We start from the raw sequence: 24999 nt of genomic DNA, 5'->3' as shown, positions 1-24999 counted from the left end.
AGGGACGAGGTCTCTTTTGAGTACCAGTTCCACCACTGTGTCCTGAAGTCTCCATCATGAGCTTGGCAGGACCAGCGACACAGTTCTGGTTTGAGACGGTGTGTTTCTCCTGGGGACTGGAAGGCAGAAGGGTTTATAAGTCGAGAACATGATGTCATAGCATTCTTCAAGAAACCAATTTCATTCCTGTGACACTACTACTGTCCCATGGTATATTTGTATTTTTAAAAACAGCTCTCTTTCTCTCTTTTTCTTCTCTCTCTCTCTCTTTTTTCCCCCCCTTTTGAGACAAGGTTTCTCTGAGTAACCCTGGCTGTCCTGGACTCCCTTTGTAGAGCAGGCTGACCTTGAATTCACATCGATCCATGTGCCTCTGCATCTCCAGTGCTGGGATTACACACGGGCGCCACCATGCCTGGATACAACAGCTTTTTTTTTTTAAAGAGACAATTTAAGCCAGGCATGGTGGCGTACCTTTTAATCCCAGCACTCAAGAGGCAGAGGCAGCTGGATTGCCCTGAGTTCGAGGCCAGCCTGGTCAATAAAATGAGTCCAGGACAACGAAGGCTACACAGAGAGACCCAGTCTCAAAACACAAAACAAAACAAAAAGACAATTTAAATTAGCTTACAAAGTAATACGGGGCCATTGTCCCATTTCCCTGCTCTCCTGCTGTGGCCTTTCATAACAATTTCTACTTCTTTCCTGTTTCCCCTCACTCTCCTCCTCCCTTTGGGCCTCTTTTTCTCCTGGAGTCACATCGGCCTCATTCAGATTTCTTGGCTCTTATCCATATGTAATTCCTCCTGGACACACATATGTAACTGTTGGAAGATAAGATCTACATATGAGAACATATGGTACTTGTTTTTCTCAGCCTGGGTGCATATTGTTTTAATAAAGCTGGTTTTTTATTCTTTTTTTTTTTCTCTTTTCTTTTTTTCAACAAGTAAATCCCAGCTAATCTTTAGTACAACTAATAGAAACTGCTCAAATACACTGTAAGTTTTCAGTGATTTTAAATAAAAAAGGAACATGAAAAATAAACGTGTGGGAAAGATTAAGCTTTGTCACAGGTGGAAGCAGTCTTGGTGGGCTTTACCCTTGGAGCACCCCATGAATACCTTGTGATAAACTGAGTGGAGCCATCCTGGGCTTAGAATTCAGGAAGCAGACCTGGGAACCCCACCTTGGCTATTGTTTTCCTAATTGACCCTCAACGGGAGGAGACCGCCCTTTCCATGTGACTGAGGGAGGTGGGGAGGAGAGAACAACAAGTTCAGCCAGGGCGAGAGCGCGTGGGAAGCAGTGACCAGGCCGGACCAGCACGCGGGTCAGAGAGACACCTAAGGACCAGTCCCGTGGAATGGATACCGGAAGGATCACTCTTTTGTCCCTTTAACCTTTTTTCCTTCTTGTGTAAGCTAGTTGGGTTGTATAATAAAGTTTAATTGTTGAAAAACAGAGCCAACATAAACGTTTATTAAACTTTCATGTCAAAGTACATATGTATGCGTGTCTGCTTCAAATATTGTGGAATGGAGATAGAACACTTGGCAATCATGTGAGAGGCCCAGGGTCTGATCTGCAAGAATGCACACCACTCCCAAGGAATCACCCAGAACTTTCAGGAATTTTTACATTCTGTTCAATGCTTAAACATCAGAGCCAAATTGTGAATCTGGTCTCCACCCCTACTACCCTGCCAACCCCTTCTCCCACCTAGTTCCCTCCCTCCATCTACTTTAGATGTCTGTTTTATTTCCTTCACTGAGTGATAGTCAAGCATCCTCCCTTGGGGCCTCTTTGGCTTCTTTGGGTCTATAGATTATAGTATTGGTATCCTGCACTTTATGGCTATACCCACTTATAAGTGAGTACATACCATGCATATCTTTCTGGGTCTGGGTCACCTCACTCAGAATGATCTTTTCTAGTTCTATCCATATGCCTGCAAATTTCATGATGTCACTGTTTTTAATAGCTAGGTAGTATTCCATTGTGTGAATGTACCACATTTTCTTTATCCACTCTTCAATTGATGGACATTTGGGTCGTTTCTAGATTCTGGCCATTATGAACAAAGCTCCTATGAACATAGTTGAGATAGTGTCCCTCTTGGGTATATGAACAGGAGTAATAGGTATAGATTGGTCTTGAGGTAGATTTATTCCCAATTTCCACACTGGTTGTACAAGTTTGCACTCCTACCAGCCATGGGGGTCATGTACCTCTTGCTCCACATCTTTGTCAGCATGTGTTGTCACTGGAGTTTTTGATCTTAGCCATTCTGATGGCTGTTAGATGGAATCTCAGAGTTGTTTTGAATTCCATTTCCCTGATGACTAAGGACGTTGAACATTTCTGTAAGTGCTTATCAGCCATTGGCGATTCCTCTGTTGAGAATTCTGTTTGGCTCTGTACCCTCTTTTTTTGTTTGCTTGTTTGTTTTATTTTTTGAGACAGGGTTTCTCTGTGTATTAGCCTTGGCTGTCCTGGACTAACTTTGTAGACCAGCTTGGCCTCGAACTCACAGCAATCCGCTTGTCTCTGCCTACCAAGTGCTGGGATTAAAGGCGTGTGCCACCCCCCCCAGATTGTACCCCATTTTTAAATTTTGTTATTTGGTTTGTTGGTGTTTAATTTCTTGAGTTTTTGTTGTTGTTGTTTGTTTGTTTTTGTTTTTGTTTTGTTTTGTTTTTCAAGACAGGGTTTCTCTGTGTAGCCTTGGCTGTTCTAGACTTGCATTGTAGACCAGGCTGGCCTCGAACTCACAGGGATCCACCTGCCTCTGCCTCCCAAATGCTGCGATTAAAGGTGTGCACCACCACTGCCTGGCCATTTCTTGAGTTTTTAAAAACATATTTTGGATATTAGCCCTCTGTTGAATGTAGGGTTGGTGAACATCTTTTCCCAGTCTGTAGGCTGTCGTTTTGTTGACAGTGTTGACAGTGTCCTTTGCCCTACAGAAGCTTTTCAGTTTCATGAGGTCCCATGTATTGATTGCTAGTCTTAGAGCCTGAGCTGTTGGTGTCCTGTTCAGGAAGCTGTCTCCTGTATCAATGAGTTCAAGGCTCTTCCCCACTCTCCTTAGTCCAGGTACTTCTGACATCCTCCATGTCTGGCAAGAAAATCCTCTCTTTCTTTCTTTCTTTTTTTTCATTTTAAATAAATAAGAATTTAATTTAGTGTCTTGTTCACGACAGGTGTGTACATCTCCAGCCCTCCCCCTTTACATTTTATTTTGCTTAATTTTTAAAGTTACATTTATTTATTTATGCGGCTTTGTGGCCATCAGAGGCCAACTTGCTTTTTCCTTCTGTCCTGTGAGGCATGGGGTGTCAAACTCAGGTTGTCAGGCTTTGTGGAAAAGGCCTTTACCTGCTGGGCCATCTTTCCAACCAGTCTTTTATTCCCCTGTTTTCTAAGACAGGGTTTCTCTGTGTAGCCTTGGCTGCCTTGGAACTCACTCTATAGACCAATCTGGCCTTGAACTCAGAGATACACCTGCTTCTGCCTCCTGAGTGCACCATCACTGCCCAGTTCATACTTTCCATTTTTAACATTTTATTTTTATTTTATGTATATTGGTGTTTTGCTTGCATGTATGCCTTTGTGCTGCTTGTGTACTTGGTACCTGCAGGGTCCATAAGGGAGGCATTAGATTCCCTGGCACTGGAATTACCACCATGGATTCTCTGGGAAAGCAACAACTATTTCTAACCACTGAGAAATCTCTCCAAGTCCCTACTTCTTATTTTGGAGATAAATCCTCTTGCTAAGTTGCCTAGACTGGCCTAAAACTGTGATTGCTCTCCCTCACCCTTTCTATAAGTGAGCTTAAAGGCCTGTAGTACCAGGGCCAGCTGACACAATTCTTTGGGAAGTAATTTTAAGAGGCAAACTTGAAAATCAGTCTCTTTTTTTCTCTTTTCTCCTCTCCTCTCTTTTTCTTCTGACTTTTATTTTCTGCCTTTCCTTCCTTTAGGTCTAGACCTCACTATTATAGCCCAGGCTAAGTCCTTTTTCAGTCTCCTAAGTGCTGGGATTACAAAGATGTGCCATCACACTCAAGATTTATTTATTTATCTTAGAAAATGTTTAGTGTTTTTATATTTCTCGAATCTCATGTGCAAGATGCAAGCAAAGTCGTTTAGCTTTTTCCAGATGCAGAGGTCATTCTCCTAAGACTGTGGAATTACTCATTAGTGTGCTCTGTGTTTCACTGGTCTGTTAATGTTTATCTCTTGGTCATTATCACTGCATTGGTCACTGTGACTTTGGAGGACACTTTGTGTCTGGTAGGGCAAGGCCCCTACCAGTATTTCTTGTTTTTTGTTTTCATTTTATTCCTTCAAAGGTTCTTGGCTCTGCACATATTTAGTCTCCTAGATAAATTTTAGAATCAACTTGTAAATTTCTAAAGTCTTTCTGTTGGAACTGGGATTTGGATTGTATTGAAGCGACGTCATTATAGTCCTAATTTTTATCATCAGGAATATGACTTGTTTCCATTTGGCCTGGTCACCTTAAGGGCCTTCCAGTTCTTGCTTTCTCCTTATGGATCCAATGGCCTCTCAAAGTGTGTGCCTTTTTTTTGTAGCTTTAGTTACACAGGATTTTCCCTTTCCCTTTGATTAAAAAACATTAAAAATTTTTTTACAGAAGTACATTCTAAGTAACTTAAGCAAAAGAGGGTATTTTAAAAAAAGAGAGAGAGAATTCTTTGGAAGACAGCCAAGGCCTTGCCTGCAAGCCAAGGACAGAGAGGGGAGCGGGGCCTCACAGGCAGGATGGGAACAGACTGTTTTTTTCTCCTGTTGCTGCTTCTTTAGCTTAGTTTTCCTCTCCCTATTATAGTTGCATTTTCTTTGATTTTTCTCTGTCTTTCACTTTTCTGGAAGCACTGCAGCGCAGAACAGACCTGGCTATGGGGGCTACCCGCAGGAGTGGAGGAGTCTCAGACAGTCACTGTGGGCTGGGAGGGTTCTCGGACAGTCACTGTGGGCTGGGGAAGCCAGGCTAAAAAACAAACAAACGAACAAAGGTTTCAAGGCACCACACCAGAACACCAAAGGGATGGCATTTTTGCCTAAGAGAAGTTGACTTGATAATTACAGCTCCTCCCCTGCTGCCAGTTTCAGGTGATGCGTAAACAGGGACTGATAGTTCTCACGTTATGGGATTATTAATAGCACAAAATGTACTGGATCCATGAGATTATATCTAGGAAGTTTCAGGATGCCAGAGAAGCCCTCTACCACTGAACTATACCTTAGCCCCAAATTTGACAACGCGACATAAAGATGACTGACCCCAATGCTACTCTTTACTACTAGCCTTTTCATTAAAAACAAACAAAACCACTTGTGCGTTTGAGTGTTTTGCCTGAATGTCTGTACACCACATATGCGCAGTGTCCATAGAGATCATAAGAGGATGGAGGACCCCTGGAGCTGGAGTTATGGATGTCCGTGGGCTGCCATGTGAGCACTGGGAATTGAACTGGGGTCGTCTGGAAGAGCAGCCATTGCTCTTAACCTCTGAGGCATCTCTTCAGCGCTACAAGCTACAATTCATTTTAACTTTCTTGTATCAGAAAGGGGTATTTCATAAAAGACACTCCCCTCCCAACCCCAGCTATTTTGTCCATAGAATTGTTTCACAATGAAGTCCAGCAGTTGTTATCAACTGCTAGACCAAGGAGCCAGGGTAAAAGCTACAGTGGCAATTTGGAAGCTAGGAAACGTGACAGTCTTGCTTTCGTTACTCATTGAATGACTTTTACAGGTAAACACACCCTAACCTTTGGGAATATATATATATATATATATATATATATATATATATATATATATATATATATATATATATTTTTTTTTTTTTATTTTTTTTTTTTTTGGTTTTTCGAGACAGGGTCTCTCTGTGTAGCCTTGGCCATCCTGGACTCACTTTGTAGACCAGGCTGGCCTTGAACTCACAGCGATCCACCTACCTCTGCCTCCCGAGTGCTGGGATTAAAGGCGTGCGCCACCACGCCCGGCTGGGAATATATTTTCTAATTTTCAAACCTAGGAAAACTACTTTTAGTTTCGGGTGTGCTGAGCCGTAAATAGTTAAGGGGGGGGGAAGAAAAAGAAAAAAAGAAAAGAAAAGAAAGAAAGAAAGAAAGAAAGAAAGAAAAAAAGTACCCGGGTTCGGGTGGTTCATTATCAGTGGCTAAATTTTGTTTCTGAGACAGGAGATAGGCTGGCCTCGAACTCTTTGAGCATTGCCTGTGTCCGCCTCCATAGCTCTGAGATAAAACAAAACAAAACAAAAAACCCAGGCACTATTTTTGAGAATGTGCTATACTTTAAGGAAAAACAAAAGTCTAGAGACTGAGTACTATGACAGCAATGGGGATTCGAGAGGTGCCATCCCTGCCGGCCTCAGCTCTGCTAGCTGATACAGAACTTCGCAAGGACGGCGGCTGTGGAAAACCAGTATTTATTTTGGATGAAATTTTTTCCTACTAAGAAAAAAACCGCATTTCTCCAATCTTTGCTTCCCCGCCCAGTCTGCAAACAAGGAGTCAGGTTTCCCTCTCTGCCGAAGGGGCCGCCCGGAGCCAAGCTGGACTTGGGGCACAGTTAGGGGCTAAATTCCAGCTCGGCTAGTCCCGACCAATACATTAGCTCGTCCAGGGCGTGGCTTCCGTCAGCAAAGGCGGGCTTTCCGGTAGGTTCTTTGAATTCCGGGGCGGGATTTCCTGTCCTTTAAGGAGTCTGGCTGCAAAAGTGGTTGGAGTGCCGATCGCGCGGGTCCATGGGCTCCCGAGGCCCTATGTTTGTGGAAAGGGTGTCCGAGAGGACGTTCCTTACTTTTTACGTCGCGCGACGCCTCCATTTGCGCGAAAGCTCTGGCCTTTTGTCGCCACCGCCCACCTGAGGCTCTTCCGCTTCCCCTTTTTCCCAGGCTCCGCCCCCAGCGTCCCGTGGCTATGACGACCGCTCCGCGGGATTCAGTGGTGTGGAAGCTCGCCGGACTGTTGCGGGAGTCGGGTGAGTGGGCTTCTGGCTTATCTGGTTTAGGCGTCTTCCGGCTTATCTGACTTGGGCGTCATGGGTGTGTTCCATACCTTCCAGGAACGCTGGGAGTCACTGAGTCACTGCCAGCGGGGGTCACGAGGTGTCATTCTTCTCTTCTGGGTGTGTTCCTTGTGACGGTCTAGACTAGCTATCTCTAGAGCCACTTAACCCTCCAGAGGGAAGGGATCTTTACTAGATTAAAACACTTCCAGACAAAAATACAATCACTTGTACAGAAAGCCAAGTATGGCACGGTGAACAGCTGAGATTTGGGGCGAGACCCATATAAATTAGTCCCAACTCTCATTCAGAGTTGGGTAAGCTTTTAGAGCCTCAGTATTCTTCGCAGATAGGCTAGCATAGTGATTGTACTGAACGCAAAGGGTATCGGGATTTTAATTAGCTTATTTAGTGCAGTGTATGCACACATAATTAAATGTCCACAAGAGATAGTATTACTATAATTGCATCCCTCAGTGCCTAGGCATGGCGAAGATCACAGTGTTGTTTGTTGCGTGGTTGGCGTCAGTTTTGGTAGAAAGAAGCCTTGACTTGCTATCAGAGATGTATCAGTTCTCAGCTAGATGATCACAGTGCAGATGGTTCTTTGAGGGCTTGGGAGATAGTTCAGGACCAGGGCGTGTACTTGGCATGTACAAAACTTTGGCTTCAGTCCCTAGCACCTTCCCTCTCCCCACTCCAAAAGGAGAGATTCTTCTTTGAGCCTCAATTTCCCTATCTGTAAAGTGGAGTTAGTAGTTGTCTTTGGGCGACAACGAGGAGAGTTTGAATAGGCAGCAGAGCCATTTGGCATGAGTTGCCTCCGTTAACGTTAGTGCCCTCTCTCTCTCTACACTCCACAGTGGCAGCTCTGAAAACTCTTGATAGCAGTTCCATTTACTGATTTGTAATAATTACTCCCATGCCGTGCCTTTTCTAGACTTCTGAGAGACTCCTTGCATCAAACCTGTGTGTACTCACTGTCTAGTATGTACAAAATCTCCTTTCAAGGTGGTAAGATTCATTATTCAGCAAAGCTCTGACATGGCTCCTGGGCTGGGAATATGATTGTGGGGATGGGACAGTTTCATGTCCCGATTATGTGCTTGTCCCAATCTACACAAACAGCATAGAACTGGCACTGTAACTATTAGACCAACACCAGTTTTCTGGTTTTGATAATTGTACTATAATTCCATAAGTTTATTTAGGGGAAGCTCAGTGAAAGGTATAGGAGATCTCTCTGTGTCCCAGGCTGACCATGAAATGTTAATCTTTCTGCTTCAGTGTCTTACCCGATGGAAATTATAGATGTGTGACAGTACACATGACTTCTGCAACATTTTTTGACTTCTTGATTTTTTTTCTCTCCTTCTCTTCTTCCTTCTCTCCCTCCTTTCCTCCCTCCCTCCCTCCTTCCCTCCTCTCTTTTTATGACATTATCTCACTAAGTGGCTCTAGTCTGGAATTCACAGAGATCCACCTGCCTCTGTCTACCAAGTCCTGGGATTAAATGTGTGCAGCATCACACCTGGTTTCAGAATATATTTTTAAAAACTTCTCTCTAGCCATTGCAGCTGTTCTCTGCAGATGAAGAGATGCGTGGGAAGGTGTCTGAAAGATGCCCTCACAGGACTAATACCTCATTGGGTGGTAGCTTTGGCTATCCTGGACTTGCTCTGTAGACCAGGCTGGCCTTGAGCTCACAGAAATCCACCTGCCTCTGCTCTCTGAGTGCTGGGGTTACAGATATGAGCCACCATCCAGCTGTGCATGTCATCATACCAGAAAAAGAAAGATCAATTGATAGTCAGCCTTTGTGTAAAAGTGGGTGATTGCCCTGCGGAAGTTCAGAGGTGTTATTTCTTTAAATGTTTTTGTTTTGTTTGTGTAGGGCACCTTTGTGTCAGGGCCAGAGGACAGCCAGGAGTGTCGTGCTTCAGAAGATGTCTGCCTTGTTCTTTGTGACAGGGTCTGTCAGTGAGTCCCGAGCCTTGCTGGTTAGGGAAGCTGGCTAGCCATTGAGCCCCAGGGGTCTTTCTATTCCTGTCTCTTCAGTTTGTGCCATCATGTGGGTGGCAGCGGTCAATTTTAGATTCTCATGCTTTCTCAGCAAGCACTTTACTGACAGAGTCATCTCCACAGCCCCCAGAGGTATTAATTACTCTGAGAAGGCTCTCTGGGTGAAATTGATCTTCACTTTGGCTGTAGAAAGAGATGTATCAAAATGTGAGAGCTGTGAGCCAAGTGGACTATGTTTCCAACATCTTAAGTAGCCACGGCTCTTTTGAGTAGAAAGCAAAAACATTTGGAAAAGTCCCTTGGAATCTTGTAGTAAAACAGGTTTCTGGTGTCAGGTTGAAAAGCTAGGATCGTTGTTTGTTTGATTGTTTTTTTGTTTTTAAATGGGAGCTGCGGAAGACCTTTGAGCTGGTGCGGAGGAAGAAAGGTTGGTCTTGCAGTGGATGGCAGTGGGTGTGTCCTTTCATTTTGTCCTCCTTCCTGTCTGCCCTTCTTCCTGCAGGGGATGCCGTCCTCTCTGGCTGTAGCACCCTGAGCCTGCTGACACCCACACTGCAGCAGCTGAACAGAGTGTTGGAACTGTACCTGGGACCATGGGGCCCAGGCCAGTCAGGCTTTGTGGCTCTTCCCTCCCACCCTGCCGACTCGCCCGCCATCCTCCAGCTCCAGTTCCTCTTCGACGTGCTGCAGAAGACACTGTCACTCAAGGTTCTAGCAGGGGCACAGGGACAAGGATGCGCACGGAGCCTTTGGGAAAGATGGAGGCAGGGGGAGGAGGGGGCAGGGTGCCAGGAGGCTTTGAGGCCTACAGATCCAGGTGACGTCAGCCGTATGGGTGGTGGTGCTGAGGAAGGGGTGCTGACGAAAGGGAGCCCGCCACGCCTCAGTAACCCGAACGCTCCTTTTCCAGCTGGTCCACATCCCTGGTGTTGGCTCTCCAGGGCCCATCAAGATTTTCCCCTTCAAGTCCCTTCGGCAGCTGGAGGTGAGGGAGTGCTGGAGCATATGGGTGGGCGGAACCTCGTGCAGAGCGGTCTCTCGGCGGTGAGGACAGAGATGGCCTCTTTTGGTGGGAGGTCAGGTCTGAATGTGCCAGTGCTCTTCCGTACTGTCTTTTCCATTAACACTTCCCTAAACTGTAGCTGGGCTTTGGGGTCTTCTCCCTCCTCCCCATCAGAAAAGATAGAGATGAGGCCTTTGTCATCTTTGAAGCTTTGCTTTTCTTCTCTTGTGCTAGCTTCGAGGAATCCCCATCCACAGCCTGCGTGGCCTCCGGGGTGTCTACTCACAGCTGGAGTCTCTGGTTTGTAGCAGGAGCATCCAGGCACTAGAGGTAAGGAGGGTGCGGGGCGGACCCTGATGCTTTGTCCTGAGAAACACAGAAGACCAAGCTTTGTGATTTCCCCCTGTGTTCTCCCTCCCTCTGCCCCGTGTGACCCCACAACACGCTATACCCACCTGTGTGTTTCCAGTCACATCAAGCTGTAGATAGTCTAGCGTCTGTCTCCCTATGGTCCGTATATGAGCCCCATAGTCAGCTCTTTCGGGACAAAGACTTGAGCTTTCTCCAGAGCTGCGTCTCCAGGTAGAGCCTGGTATATATGAATGATGGACCGAATGGTAGAGCAGGATTGAGGAGCAGGGAGACGGTTGAGAATGAAATAGTAGACATGCGTGTCCCCTACCTAGGAGCTCCTGTCGGCCTGCGGTGGTGACCTCTGCTCTGCCCTCCCCTGGCTAGCTTTGCTTTCTGCCAACTTCAGCTACAATGCACTCAGCAACTTAGACAGCTCCCTGGTGAGTGCCCCCTAAGGGAAGACGCCTCTGGGAACTTAGAGGATGGGTCCTTTGGGAGGAATGCCAGCTGCTTGACAGGTATCCCTGTGTGAAGAGCCTTTCTGTGCTTCCTGTTCCCGCCCCCTCAGCGTCTCCTGTCAGCTCTACGCTTCCTCAACCTGAGCCACAATCATATCCAGGACTGCAAAGGCTTCCTTATGGTAAGCGTGAGCTGCCTGGGTCCTGGTGGACTTGGCCCTTGGATGGCTCTGCTCTCTCTCACCCTCAGATTGCCTTGTACTCCACACTGCTCTTGGGCCTAGGTGGAGCGACATCCAGAGAGTCAGTACTGTGTGTGGGTGTCCCCTCAGCACACGACAGGGCAGTTCTGATCTCAGCTTGCAATACCTGGATGACTTGGGGCAAATCAGTTAGCTCCTTGGCTTGTTCACCTATAAAGGAGAAATCCTAGTACCCGTGTAAAGAGTACCCACCTTGGGCTGGAGAGATGGCTCAGCAGTTAAGAGCACTGACTGCTCTTCCAGAGGTCCTGAGTTCAATTCCCAGCAACCACATGGTGGCTCACAAGCTTCTATAGTGTGATCTGATGCCCTCTGCTGGTCTGCAGGTGTACATGCAGGCAGAGCACTGTATATGTAATAAATAAATTAAAAAAAAAAAAAAAAAGAGTACCCACGTCACTTAGCCTAGTGTGTGGCTCAGAAGTGGGAGGTTTTAAGATGATGACACACTGCTCCCTGTGTCCTTTCTGTCCTTCATAGTAGGGCTGAGGATTTACTAAAGCAGTGAGAACATACTTCAGTGAGAAGTCTACAGTGGGGATAGCATGCAAAGAACCGAATGGGGCAAGCGGAGGAGGGAGGGCATGGAGGTCACCAGCACATTCAGAGAAGCCGGGAAGTGCCTGTGGGTCCTGGGGTTTCTTATTGACTGGACTGACTGGCCAGGTCCTCGTGTCCCTCAGAGACTGGGAGGCATGCCCTGTCTTCAGGTGGTGCCTGAAACAGGACATCTTTACTTGCTTTGAATGTTCCTCAGAGCCTTGTCTTCCTCCAGGAGGGAATTTAGGGCTAGAGTCACATTCGGGGGTGTAGCCTGGAACTGTTAGGGGCGGGCTAGCTTTTGTTCAGGTCTTTGAGTGTGGGGTAGAGGAAGTCGGTTGTGTTGGAGTCTGCAGTTTTTATAGGTCAAGATGGGTTTGAGAAGCTGGTCCAGAGGACCCTGCCTCGAGCCTTGTCAAGTTGAGAGCCTTTGTCTCCTCACCCATGGCTAGGATCTATCTGAACTGTGTCATTTGGACATCTCCTATAACCACCTGCGCTCAGTGCCGAGAATGGGACCTTCGGGGCCTGCCTTGGGGACTTTGATACTGCGAGCCAACGAGCTTCGGAGCCTTCAGGGTGAGGAGGAAGTGTGTGTAGGGTGGTTCAGTCTGGAAGGGAAGCAGATGGGCGTGGCCCGGGTTGGCTTGTAGACCACCTGGGTCTAGAGTCCTGTGAGGACTTAGAGGTATGGCTGTGGCACAGAGATCGTCCTTTTTCTGCGTCTGCCCTCAGCACACAGACCACCATGCTTTCTTACCCCCAACACGCCTCCATGAGGCTTCTCCCCTCTCCCTTCTCCCCTCTCCCCTAGGTCTTGAGCAGCTGAGGAACCTGCGGCACCTTGATGTGGCCTATAACCTTCTAGAAGGACACACGGAGCTGTCACCACTGTGTCTGCTGGCCGAGCTCCGTAAGGTGAGACATGAGTGCCCTACAGGCCTGGGAGCCACATTTGGGTCTGGCTCTCCTTGTACCTTCACACGGGGAGCATCCGTGGCCTACTCACTCTCTTGTTTCCTGCCCCTCAGCTCTGTCTGGAAGGTAACCCTTTGTGGTTCCACCCTGCGCATCGAGCAACCACTGCTCAGTACCTGTCGCCTCGGGCCAGGGAGGCTGCTCCTGGTGTGAGTAATTATCTGGTGTCTGTCCTTGAATGGGAGGCCAAAGGCCGAGTCACTGTGGTACTGTTAGTGCCCTGAGTCACTGGTGATGGCTCCTTCTCGAGCTCTGTGCTCTCTTTTTGTCTTGCACAGTTCCTGCTTGATGGCGAGGCTTTGTCACTGAAGGATCTTGAGGTTAGTTGGGTTGGAGTGGGATGAGGAAGGACCCGTGGGATGACACAAAGGGAGGATGCTGACCTTCTTCCTGTTGTCACCACACACCAGACTTCAGAATCTTCAGGCCTTGGTCCCATGGCCCAACCTCCATCCTGGCCAGTTGGGAGTACCCCTGAAAGCTCAGGCGGCCTTGAGCTGAGCGATAGCCTCTCCTCTGGAGGCATTGTGGCCCAGGCCCCACTTCGTAAGGTTAAGGTGAATGGCATCTTCTTCTGGTGTGTTTCTGGGCTCGGGCTGGGGCGGTCTCTTTGCTGGTGCTCCCCTGTGGGGACTCAGAAGACTCAGAGCAGTAAGGCCTCATCCTTGACAGTACTTGGCGTTAGGTAGGTGGCCGTGGGTGGCCGGGCTAAAGGCTGTGGCTTTCATAGAACTCCTGTCTGTCCAAACCAGAGCCGAGTCCGTGTGAGGCGGGCTAGCATCTCTGAGCCCAGTGACACAGACCCGGAGGTCCGAACTCTGGACCCCTCCCCGGCTGGTAAGTTGACCCTACTTGCTCACTCCCTTCCCACCTCCCTCCAGACCTCTCTAATCTTGATGTTGCCTTAAATGTAGGCATCATAGGGGAAATTTGATTTTGGGATGGTGTGTATTATTGCGGAGGGCTTCTCAGTCCATTACCTTTTTAGTTTAGCCCCAAAAGAGGGACCTGCTTCTAGGCTGCACTCTCCCAAGGAACATGGATTTCATGGGAGCTAAAGATTCTATAATAAATTTTTATGGCTGGAACCATTTGGGAAACGTAAGCTGAAATGCTGTGAAACAGGTTTCTTCCTTTCTTTTGGTTTTTTGAAGGTTTATTTATTTTTATTTTATGTATATAAGTTCTCTATCTGCATGTATATCTGCATGTCAGAAGAGGGCACCAGATCTCATTTATAGATGGTTGGTTGTGAGCCACCATCTGGGTGCTGGGAATTGAACTCAGGACCTTTGTTTTTTTGTTTTGTTTTGTTTTTCGAGACAGGGTTTCTCTGTGTAGCCTTAGCTGTCCTAGACTAACTTTGTAGTCCAGGTTGGCCTCGAACTCACAGTGATCCGCCTGCCTCTGCCTCCCAAGTGCTGGGATTAAAGGCATGTGCCACCAGCACCCGGCTGAACTCAGGACCTCTGGAACAGCAGTCAGTGCTCTTACCCACTGAGCCATCTCTCCAGCTCTCTTTTTGGTTTTTAGAGATAGGATTTCTCTGTGTAACAGAGCCCTGACTGTCCTGGACTCACTTTGTAGACCAGGCTGGCCTTGAACTCACAGAGAGTCACTTGCCTCTGCTTCCTAAGTGCTGGGATTAAAGGCGTGCACCACCATGCCTGGCGAAACAGGTTTCTTTTCAAGTCATCTCAGGGTCTGAGACGTGTGGCCATGTTTTGCCACAGGCCACGCCTGAGGAAATTCTCTGGAGGGGAGGCCTATTGAGGGGTAGCCGTAGAAAGAGGCCGGGGTCACCCGGGTGTGGGTAGGGCATCAGCTCTATGTCCTCCTCCATCGCAGGATGGTTTGTGCAGCAACACCGTGAACTGGAGATACTGACCAGCTTCCGGGAGCGGTTCGGCTGTGACTGGCTACAGTATAGGAGCCACCTGGAGACCTTGGGGAGCCCCCCTCTTACCACCACCAAGACTCCTGCCCTCAGCACCCTTCCTCTGGATGCCCAGAGCCTGGAGACTGCATGCAGCCCTCCAGCCACAGGGGAAGGCACCAAGGAATCCCCACGGAAGGTGTCAGAGGACAGCAAGGTGGAACGAGAGCCCCATGAAGAAGAGAGGGAAGAACGGGATGACGAAGAGCCATCGAGAGAGGACTTAGAGGAGGAAGAGGAGCAGGAGCAGAAGGAAGTGGAAGGTGAGAGGCCCATGACCACAGGGGCGGTGGAGTAAGTCAGAGGGACTGGAGAGGCCAGGTTGGGTAGAAGGCCACTCATGGGATAGCAGAGGATCTGGGCGCTTTCTTCACTCCAGTTGTCTCTTGATCTCTCTGCAGCCGAGCTCTGTCGTCCCATGTTGGTGTGTCCCTTGCAGGGGCTTGGGGGCGGGCAGGACAAGGAGTGCTTTCTCCGAGTCACTTCTGCCCACGTGTTTGAAGTGGAACTCCAAGCAGCTCGGACTCTGGAGCGGCTGGAGCTACAGAGCCTGGTGGCAGCTGAGCTAGAGTCAGAGACTGGGACTGAAGGAGAGCCAGTGTCTGAGGTGAGCTGTGGGGTCAGGGGCTTGGGATGGGGTGCTTGGCTTTTCCCACACTCATCTCTGGCAACTTGTTGGCTCGTGTGTGCCAGGCGCTGGGCTCCATGCTATCCACCATCTCTCAGGAGTACTGGGAACCAAGGAGGAGTGCTAGGTGTGTGACTTGGGAGGGTGGGCTCCAGGATGGATTCTGCGCTAGGGCTTGGTATCGGCAACAGCCTTGTGGGATCCAGAGTTGCTTTTTTCCTCCAAGTTCTGTGTAGTCCTGAGCCCTTTTCCTCCTACCCATTGCTGTGTTCTCCTTCCTGCACAGGGCTCGGGTCCACCCCCTGGAGCTCCGGTTCTTGTCCTGCGCTTTTCCTACATTTGTTCAGACCGGCAGTTACGTCGCTATGCTGTCCTGGAGCCTGAGGCCCACGAGGCCATCCAGGTGATGAGGTCCAGAGGCAGGTGGGAAGGGTGGAGGGAGCAGGTCCGGGCTGGAGGGTTAGTGGTCTGCCAGGTGAGTCAACCTGCTCACAGCGAGCTGCCTTCCCGCCCACCTGCTTTCAGGAGCTACTGGCTGTGCTGACCCCACTCACCGCTGTGAAAGAGCAGCGGCCTGAGGAGGTCAAGGACCCACAGGGACCCAGATTCCAGTGTCTGCGCTGCAGCTGTGAGTTCAAGCCAGAGGAGCCCAGGCTGGGACTGGAGAGTGAAGAAGCTGGAAGCCGGAAGCCTCTGTTTCAAAGTACAGGTACCAGCTGTGCCCTCGACCTCTCTGCCCACATAGCTCCCGCACTGCAGGGAAGGTGTCTCTGAGAGGAGTGTGGAGAGGTAACCCCGGGGAAGAAGGCCTTAGGGAAGTAGAGGCAACTGTTTAGCATGGGGAGGAATACGACTGCCTGCCTGCTGCATAAACAGCAGAAGTGGTCCTGTCACAGTTGGAGGTGCTCTTCTGTATGTGTGTGTTTAAATATACTCGTTATTTTTCCATCGCTTGATGGCTTTTTGACTGTTTGGGGGTAATATTTTAGGAATGGCATAAAACCTAGTGAGCCCTCAGTGCAGCGCCCGGTTGTCATGTGCCCTCTGTGCAGTGGCTGTTCTGGGGGCTGGCACAGTTGTCCTTCCTTGACTGACCTTGGAAGCACTTGGTAGGGTGCAGCACCCTGTGGTATATCTTGGGATTGTTCCACTGTAGGCTAGCCAAACTGTAAGGGCTTTGAAGATGTTGAAGACAGAAGGGAAACTCCAGATAACAGTTGTTTGAAATACCCTTTTTATCAGCCCACTTCTTGGCTGTAGATATAGCACTGCTAAGTTATTTTTTTTTTCCAGAAAAAATACTCTTGTGTCATTGCCTATTGTGAGCCTGCCCTAGCAGACCCAGCAGGCCTAACCACATAAACAGTGGGACATCACAGCTCTTTCTGGATTCTGGCTGTACTCCATAGGTTTTGTGGCCTCTGCATTCCTCCTGTGGTGGAATTTCTCTTTTAACGTTTTTGATGTTTTTGAGACCAAATCTCAGATAGCTAGACTGGCCTCAAACTTGTATGTAGTTAAAGCTGGCCTTTATTTGTGATAGCCCTCTCCCTCGGTCGCTCTCGCTCGCTTTCTTTCTTTCCTTCTTTCTTTCTTTCTTTCTTTCTTTCTTTCTTTCTTTTTCAAGATAGAGTATCCCAATGTATCCTTGGCTGTCCTAGAACTCTCTTTGTAGACCAGGCTGGCTTGGAACTTAGAGATCTGCCTGCCTCTGCCCCCCTAGTGCTGGGACTAAAGGCATGTGCCACCACAGCTTGACTGCCTCAGTCTCTTAAATGCTAGGATTACAGGTGTGTGCTACCTTGCTTTTTTGTGAGATGTAATATGACAATAAAGCACCAAGCATAGCTTCTGGCACAAAACAAAAGTCCTTCATATATAGTAGCTCCTGTCATTATAGCCAGCTTTATAGGTGTTGGCAGGGTGTATAAGTTGTTTAGTTCTTTCTTTCTTTGTTTGCAAAATGGGGTATGAAAAGTTTTGATGGGGCTGCCACACGACAATATGGGTTTGGGGTCTAGCACATGCCTAGAGTCCTAGCCACTCACTGCCTCTCTCTCATTACTTATGCATATCCTTTATCTTTACCTGTGTTCACTCATCCATCATGCCATTTCCTTGATGCAGACATGGTTTTCATTCTCCTCTTACAGATAGTAGTCAGGCTCAGAGCACAGATGGCTGGTCCACAATTAATCTATTAGTTAATGAAGTTGGGATTTAGACCCAGCTGGCATGAGGGACCTCCTTGCCTTCCCCAATCTGCTGATTTTGGTTTTTGTTGTTTTTGTCATCATTATCATAATCATCATCATCACCACCATCATCATTGTGTGTGTATGTGTTGTATGTATGTGTTCATGTACTATGTGCATGTGGAGGCCAGGGACTGACACTAGGTGTCTTCCTCAGTCATTCTCCACCTTAGTTTTGGGGATAATTTCTCACTGAACCTGGTGCTCACCAGTTTGTCTAGACTGCTTGGTCAGTGAGCTTCAGGGATCTGTCTGCCTCTTCCCCATTGGTATATGGCACCACACTGCTCTTACTTGGGGCCTGGGGATTTGAACCCATATCCTCGTGCTTATGTGGTAGGTACTGCATGGATTGAACCATCTTCCTAGCTCCTGACTTTGGTTTTTCAGGCACTGCTAGTAAAGCACTACAGTGCTTTTAACCCAAAGCTGTGGGAGGGGCCAGAGCAGAACCTGGAGATTAGAAGGTGGGGTATATTTTTAGGAGGGGGTTGGCCATGGGATAGCTTGGCTCTTACTGCGCGGGGGAGGGATAGGCTAGGGTCTGTGCTTTGAGGTGGGGTTGGGGGTGTTGGGAATGGTGGCTGTGACTAGAGCTGGAGATAGGATCTGAGGAGTGTGGAGGGTGGCCAGGAGCATTGTGAGTGTGGTGGTGTGTGGCCTTGGGAGGCTCACAGCGTCTCTGTCCCTCCCTCCAGATTCTCCTATTGTATGTCCGAACTGTGGGAGTGACCATGTGGTTCTCCTGGCTGTGTCTGGAGAAGTCTCCAGTAGAGAGCAGAGCCAGGAAGACAAATCACCAGATTCTTCCTGGTCCCCTGACCCCACCTGTGACCTTGCTGACCACAGTGGCCATCCCAGTGCGTCTGATGGCATTTCACCTCAGGCAACCACATCCCATGGCCGTAGCAGCTGGAGCCTCAGCCCAAGTGAGTATAGGTGAAGTGAGGCGGAAGTGTGCTTGGGGGAGGGACGGGCACTGGGGGAAGGGAGCGGTGGCCACCTAGAGCCAGGCTGATGGCCTATTGACTGCTCGTAGCCCCTGGACGCTCTGGTCTTCGCTCTGTGGACCACCGACTCCGGCTCTTTCTGGATGTTGAGGTGTTCAGTGACTCTGAGGAGGAGTTCCAGTGCTGTACCAAGGTCTGTGCCACCCGCTAATCCATGGCCCTGGGAATCAAGTCAAATGCATGGGTTTCAGCAGCAGCAGCTATTTGCTGTGTAACCATAGGCACGCTCCTTCTCACTCGAGGTAGCGTTTTCCCCGTCCAGGTAGGATACTGCTCCTTGACTTAGAGCAGAGACAAGAGCTGGCATCTGTCACTCAGCATAGGGCAGCACCTCCTGTCAACACAAACACATACTGTCATTCCCATATGTCCAGGAGACTCAGGCTCAGCCATCCGGCTGTCTTGCTCTTAGTCTTAGAGAAACAGTGTGAAGCCATCCAGTAAAGGTCATAGAAGGGCTCTTTAGTCCAATCTGCGTGGGTCCGCCCTCTAGGAGAAGGCAGCTATAATGTACAGAGGCCCAAGAGAATGTAGCTCACAGGAAAGACAGGGCAGCCAATGTGCGGGGCTAGAGGCAGTTGTTCCTGGGGAGTCTAGGAGGCAGGGAGTATGCACTGAAGGAGCAACCTGCTATGTCTTGCCAGGGCGTTTGGATGGCAAGACACTTGAAGCAGGGGAGTGATGGTCACGTCTGTCATTTAAGGCAGTCTTGACTGAGTGTGGAGGATGGGTGGGAAGTGGTGAGAGGATGCTGTGGAGGACCACTAAGAGACCCTGAGTATTGAGAGGGCAGACTGTAGAGCAGAGGCAGTTAGTTGATCACAGTAGTAACAGTGGCTGGAAGGCAGCTCGGCTTTTGGTCTGGCACCTGTTTCCTTGCTTCTGTTTTCTGTTTTCTCATCAACTTCCCCTTCCCTTAGGTGCCAGTGGTGTTAGCAGGCCACCCGGGGGAGTTTCTTTGCCTTGTGGTTGTGTCTGACCTCAGGCTTTACCTGTTGAAGGTGACAGGGGCCATCAGGTGGGTGTTTCAGGTGTGTGGCTGGGGCAGTGTCACGGTCCTGCCAGTCACATCCTGTCTTCCTCCTATTAATCCTGGCCACTCTGCTCCCTCCACAGTGGGCCTCCTGCTAACTGGCTCCAGCCCACCCTGGCCATTCCTCTGCATGATCTGAGTAGCATGGAGCTTGGCCTCGCAGGCCAGAGCCTTCGGCTGGAGTGGGCGGCTGGGACTGGAAGCTGTGTGCTACTGCCCCGAGATGCTGGCCAATGCCGTGCCTTCCTTGAGGAGCTCACTGGTGAGAGAGAGAGCCTGGGAGGAATGGACACGAAAGTCAGGCTTGCAGGGCGTGTGCCTCAGTTTGACTCTCACCATTAGAATGATGTCCTGGAACTTCCTGCTCCATCTACCACCACCCCCCTCTCTTAGAGGTTTCTGAGGTCCAGAATTATGGAGCATAGGCGGGGTCGAGGTTGAGGTAGGGACTGCAGAGGCCTCTGAGGGTTTCTGTCTCTGGTTGGCTCTACCCAGGTGTTTTGCAGTCTCAGCCTCGCACACAGAGGAACTGCATCAGTGCAACAGAGGAGGAAGTGACCCCGCAGCATCGGCTCTGGTGAGTGAGTCAACAGGACGTAAGGGTTAGGTGGTGTCCAGGCCTTCTCTTGACACAGTCCCATCCTCGTGTTCACACCTCCGTACCTACTCCCATTCCTTGAAGCGCACCCTACCCTAGCTGATCTTCCTCCTGTGTCTGCCATGGTCTCCACAGGCCATTGCTGGAAAAAGATTCTTCTGCAGAGGCACCCCAGTTTTTCTACCTTCGGGCCTTCCTGGCTGAAGGTAAGGCTGATGTTGCAGGTGCTTCCCTGGTTTCTGTACCTCATTTTGTCCCTGGCTCACCCCCTATTGCTGGTATAATACCCATGTAGTAATTTTCAGTGTCCAGAGTCTAGACTCCTCACCCTTGCAGGAATGCCCACAGGACCAGCGGGTGTTTCCCACTTCTGCAGGCGGGGCCGGGAGGACCTCAGAGCTTCAGCTGGCTAGGGACCTTAGCTTTGGCATCCCGCCTTCCTCAGTGGATAGATTGTGTTCCACTCCGCCTGTCATGAGGCTATGGCCCTTGATTGGGGTGGCTGCTGTGGTGGCTCCCTCAATATAGGCTGTCAGGGCTTTTGGCTGTTAGGGGTCCCTGGTTTTGTGGAAGCATTGTGCCAATTTGTGGCCCACTTTTTAGTGTGGCTCACACCTCCTTTCCAGGGCTGCTCTGGGACACTAGTCCTGGGAATCTAGACCCAACATGGCCTTTCACTCCAGGCATCATCTTGCCTCTCTTTCTGCAGGCTCCTCTACCTGCCCGGTGTCCCTGTTGATGACGTTGTCCACCCTCTACCTGTTAGATGAAGACCCTGCAGGGTCCCAGACACAATCCCCACTCCCAGTGGTGTCTGATGAAGCCTCTGAGCAGCCCCCTGCTCCGGGGCCAGGGCCTTCCATGCACGTCAGGGAACAGCAGGCACTCAGCAGTCTGAGCTCTGTGCAGCTGTATCGCACAAGCCCTTTGGACTTGCGGCTGATCTTCTATGACGAGGTGTGTGCATGCGTGCTTGTGTGTGTGCACATGTGCGTATGTGCACGTATGCATGTGTGTGCGTATGTGTGTACATGTGTACAATGTGAAGATGCCACTAGGAAGGATGAGGATCAGATAGGGATGGTGGCTGAAAGAGGGGCAAGCATATAGTGGACGTAGTGGGCACAGAGTCCAGGTGTGAGGACCCGGATAGCGCATGTGTAGAAAGCCGCAGATGGCAGTGGAGTGTCTGCAGCGAGCCCTGCCCTGAAATACCTACCCACCACCATATGCCAACTGTTTGACCTCCACAACTCCAACATGAGGGCAGGTGCTGTTGTCGGTCCTGTATTATAGATGATGTACCTAAGGCTCAGACATGATCAGACTCGCACAGGTCACAAGGGCAGGATCAGGAATTAAACCTGCACAGTTCTTGGAGTTGACTATAGAACTCACATTCTATAGCATGGAAGGGTGGCACTGTGAACACCAGCCCTCTGGAGCCTGTAGTCAGTGCTGACTGGACTATCTTCAAGGCTCACTCAGCCCTCTATTGCAGAGTCATGTGACCTAGGGAGGGGAAGCGAGGAGGACGGGGAGAAAGAGCCTTTAAAAGCCAAGGAGGGTGGTGTGTCCTCTCCTAAGATTTCCCTTGGCCTCTTAGCCTGTCTCCTCCCACTTCTCCTGTTGCCAACTGTTCCATCTCCCAGGTGTCTCGACTGGAGAGTTTCTGGGCACTCCGTGTCGTGTGTGGGGAGCAGCTGACAGCCCTGCTGGCCTGGATCCGGGAGCCCTGGGAAGAATTGTTTTCCATTGGACTCCGGACCATAACCCAGGAGACTCTAGACCTCGACAGATGAGGCGTCTACAGTGAGCTGAGCTTGCACTGACTCAGGAGTTGCAGAAACCCCTTCTCCTGGTCTCTGGGTCTGTCTGCTTGCCTAGCTGCGGTGGGCCACTGCCTTGAGCGACCCCAGAAGAGATGACCCAGAGCTTAAGAGAAGGACGTAATCATGAGCTGGCCCTTGGGTGACCTGCCTAGTAGAACAGGCTAAGTGGTCAGTAAAAATATCTTTCCGGCACTTTCTCTCAGGTATCAGTAAAGTTGTTCCATGTCAGGTGTCATGGCTGGTACATAGAAATGCCTCCCATAAAGCCTGCCACCCCTCAATCTCTTCCTGGAGGTAACCTTGTTTGCACTATGAGACCTGTCTCTAGTCCTGTTCTGTCAAAGTAGGACTAGTGACCCTGATGCCCCCAGTCCTCAAGGGGATTGTGAACTATCATGTGGCCTTGCATGAGATCACTGCCAGTCAAATAGCTGGACCTCTTCAGATTTTTTGCCACTCTTTTTGAGACAGGGTCTCACTCTGAAATTTTGGCTGGCCTGGAACTTGGTATGTAGACCAGGCTGGTCATGAACTCACAGAGACCTGTCTGTTTCTGCCTTCTAAGTGCTGGAATTAAACACATGAGCCATCAGTTGTGAGAGAATTGTGACCCTCCCCCACCCTCCCCGACCCCAAAGTTTACATTTTAAATAGAGACCTGTAATAAAAAGTGAGATATTGTCATTGCCGACTCTGTAAGTCACCTCTGGAGCCAAACATTGTACCTGTCCAAAAATACCAATGAGTATACATGCGTATGCACACAGTTCCCCTAAAAATGACTAGTTAGTTCAGCTGTTCAACCAGGAGATGGATTCTTAGAGTTAGTTTCTCCTAAGCAGAGCCCTGTTTGGTCTGGTGGGCGGCGGAGGAGGAAATGCTGTGTCTGGGGACTGGCCAGTGGGACGTGCCGCTGGAATAGCTGTCCTCCGGTAAGGTCTGCAGCAGATCCAGACAGGCCTGGCAGGAGGCTCACAGAGCCATCTCACCTACTTCTGTTTTGCTCAGAGCTGCCCTGAATTCTTAATTGAAGTAAATTAGAACTTCCCAAAAATACTAGTCTACTTTCTTAGTGGTGTGCATGTCACCATCCCATCTGTCTGGAAGCAGGAAGCTGAGGAAGTCCTGACCAGCCTCTAGCCAAAAGCCACCTCTTTGCACAGATCTCTTAGCAAGTACATCCCTAGAAACGGGTCACAGTACAGACGGGACGGAATCTCCAGCCACTTAGGCTGACTTGCAAGGAAGCATAAGTAGGGCCTGGGGAGTCAGAGAGGTGTCAATTCTTTGTGCTTCTAGTTTCTGGAAACTTCTTTGTTTAGCAATAGCAGTCCTTGGCAGTATTGTGAAAAAAACGGTGCTCTTTCTTTTGTGACCCAGAAGGCAAATCATCAGGCCTGAGGCCATTGCCACTTAGGGAGCTGTTTCATCATTTAGCTTTGTCCCTCACCAGAAAGCAGGGCCCCAGGTAGCTGCCTCTCCCCAGAGCTGTCATCCTCAGAGTAAGGTGACTGTAGCCTTAGGTCTCAGGAGGCACTTGCCTCACATGCTCTTGGCTGTCCCCAGAGATCAATAGAGCCATTCAGTCTGTTTTCCCCATCCCCCCACACCCGCCCAGCAGGTGCTTATCGATTGTCTGGGTTCTTGTCTGGCCTTAGGCTGGCGTAAGGCGCACTCACTCAGCAGAGGCTTGTGACTCCTAGAAAGCAGCGGGAGAGAAGATTTTCAAAGTACCACTGCACTGTGTCTTCCATAGACACCAGGGGAGCAAGGGTTGCTATCTGCTCGTGTTTGTTTAGCTCCTAGAGGGATGGACAGGAAATGGTGGAAGATAAAGTTGAGACAAAGCAGAAGGAGATGGAATGGCATTGAGGGTTTAACTTTTTTTTTTTTTTTTCAAGACAAGATTTCTCTGCTTAATGATCCTGCCTGTCCTGGAACTTGCTTTGTAGACCAGGCTGGCCTTGAACTCACAGAAATCTACCTGCCTCTATCTCCAGAGTGCTGAGATTAAAGGTGTGGGCCAGACTTGAGGATGTAATTTTTTGTTTGTTTTTTGTTTTTTGTTTTTCAAGACAAGGTTTCTCTGTGTAGCCTCAGTTGTCCTGGGCTCACTTTGTAGACCAGGCTGGCCTCGAACTCACAGCGATCCACCTGCCTCTGCCTCCCAAGTGCTGGGACTGTGCCCAGCTTTCATTTTTGATGGAAAGATGAGTAACATCCTTCCTCTTTTGTTCAGATTCTACAGTGAGGTTGGGTGGTGGTGGCGCACACCTTTAATCCCAGCACTCAGGAGGTAGAGTCAGGAGGATCTCTGTGGGTTCGAGGCTAACATGGTCTACAGAGTGAGTTCCAAAAGAGCTAGGGCTACATAGAGAAAACCTGTCTCAAGAGAGAGAGGAAAAAAAGATTCTACAGTAGCTTTGGCAGAACTGCCCTGGTGGCCTAGTGGCAGCTGGAATTTGAGTCACATAGTTGTGTGGGGGCTTTACCTACATGAGTGCATTCTGTGTTTTGCATCCTTCTACAAGGGTCAGTGTGGTATGGCAATGACACAGGTGTTAGAACTATGTCTTAGTTTTGCAATTCACTTCTTAGCTGTGAGTAAACAACTTCCCCTTGCTTGCTTATCTGCAGTGTGGAACTGAGACAAATGAACAACCCACCTACCTCACCCAAGTGTAGAGTTACACGAAAGTACTGTACAAACTAGAGTGCGCTAAATAAATGCTTGCTGTAAGACCTGCCTGCTACTTGCTATGCATTGCTTTGTCACTCAGGAGCCTAGGAATGTTCTTTGTAATTGGAAGAGTGGATGCCTACTCTTTTTTTTTTTTTTTTCAAGACAGGATTTCTCTGTGTAGCCTTGGCTGTCCTGGACTCACTCTGTAGACCAGGCTGGCCTTGAACTCACAGACATCCACCTGCCTCTGCCTGCCTCCCAAGTGCTGGGATTAAAGACCTGTGCCACCACGCCCAGCAAATGCCTACTTTTTATTGCCTGTGTGTTTATGAGTGG

The 24999-nt window shown here is 49.3% G+C and overlaps 1 protein-coding gene across 3 annotated transcripts; it reads left to right on the top strand.

Moving 5' to 3' along the window:
* The first annotated feature begins 6486 nt into the window (after window positions 1-6486).
* On the top strand, window positions 6487-24725 carry STK11IP (serine/threonine kinase 11 interacting protein). 3 transcript variants are annotated; one of them, XM_084780936.1, is made up of 24 exons: window positions 6487-7043; window positions 9595-9800; window positions 10003-10077; window positions 10330-10425; window positions 10782-10889; window positions 11018-11089; window positions 12163-12289; window positions 12525-12628; window positions 12742-12837; window positions 12967-13008; window positions 13099-13245; window positions 13441-13525; window positions 14537-14887; window positions 15026-15231; window positions 15539-15655; window positions 15778-15961; window positions 18206-18436; window positions 18547-18650; window positions 19438-19535; window positions 19634-19812; window positions 20046-20127; window positions 20284-20354; window positions 20858-21105; window positions 21801-24725. In XM_084780936.1, exons 1-24 carry the CDS (start codon window positions 6983-6985, stop codon window positions 21948-21950), a joined length of 3240 nt encoding a protein of 1079 aa, XP_084637062.1. In that variant the 5' UTR covers window positions 6487-6982; the 3' UTR covers window positions 21951-24725. The 3 variants fall into 3 exon arrangements, with proteins under 3 accessions (XP_084637062.1, XP_084637063.1, XP_084637064.1); XM_084780937.1 differs by having other exon boundaries at window positions 10003-10136; XM_084780938.1 differs by lacking the exons at window positions 6487-7043; window positions 9595-9800; window positions 10003-10077; window positions 10330-10425 and adding an exon at window positions 10443-10677.
* Window positions 24726-24999: the final 274 nt, after the last annotated feature.

Source organism: Acomys minous (assembly GCF_964271855.1).
Source record: "Acomys minous genome assembly, chromosome: 4".
Taxonomy (NCBI): Eukaryota; Metazoa; Chordata; class Mammalia; order Rodentia; family Muridae; genus Acomys; species Acomys minous.
Note: the sequence above shows the minus strand (reverse complement) of the source record. Positions and strands in the feature narration are given on the sequence as shown.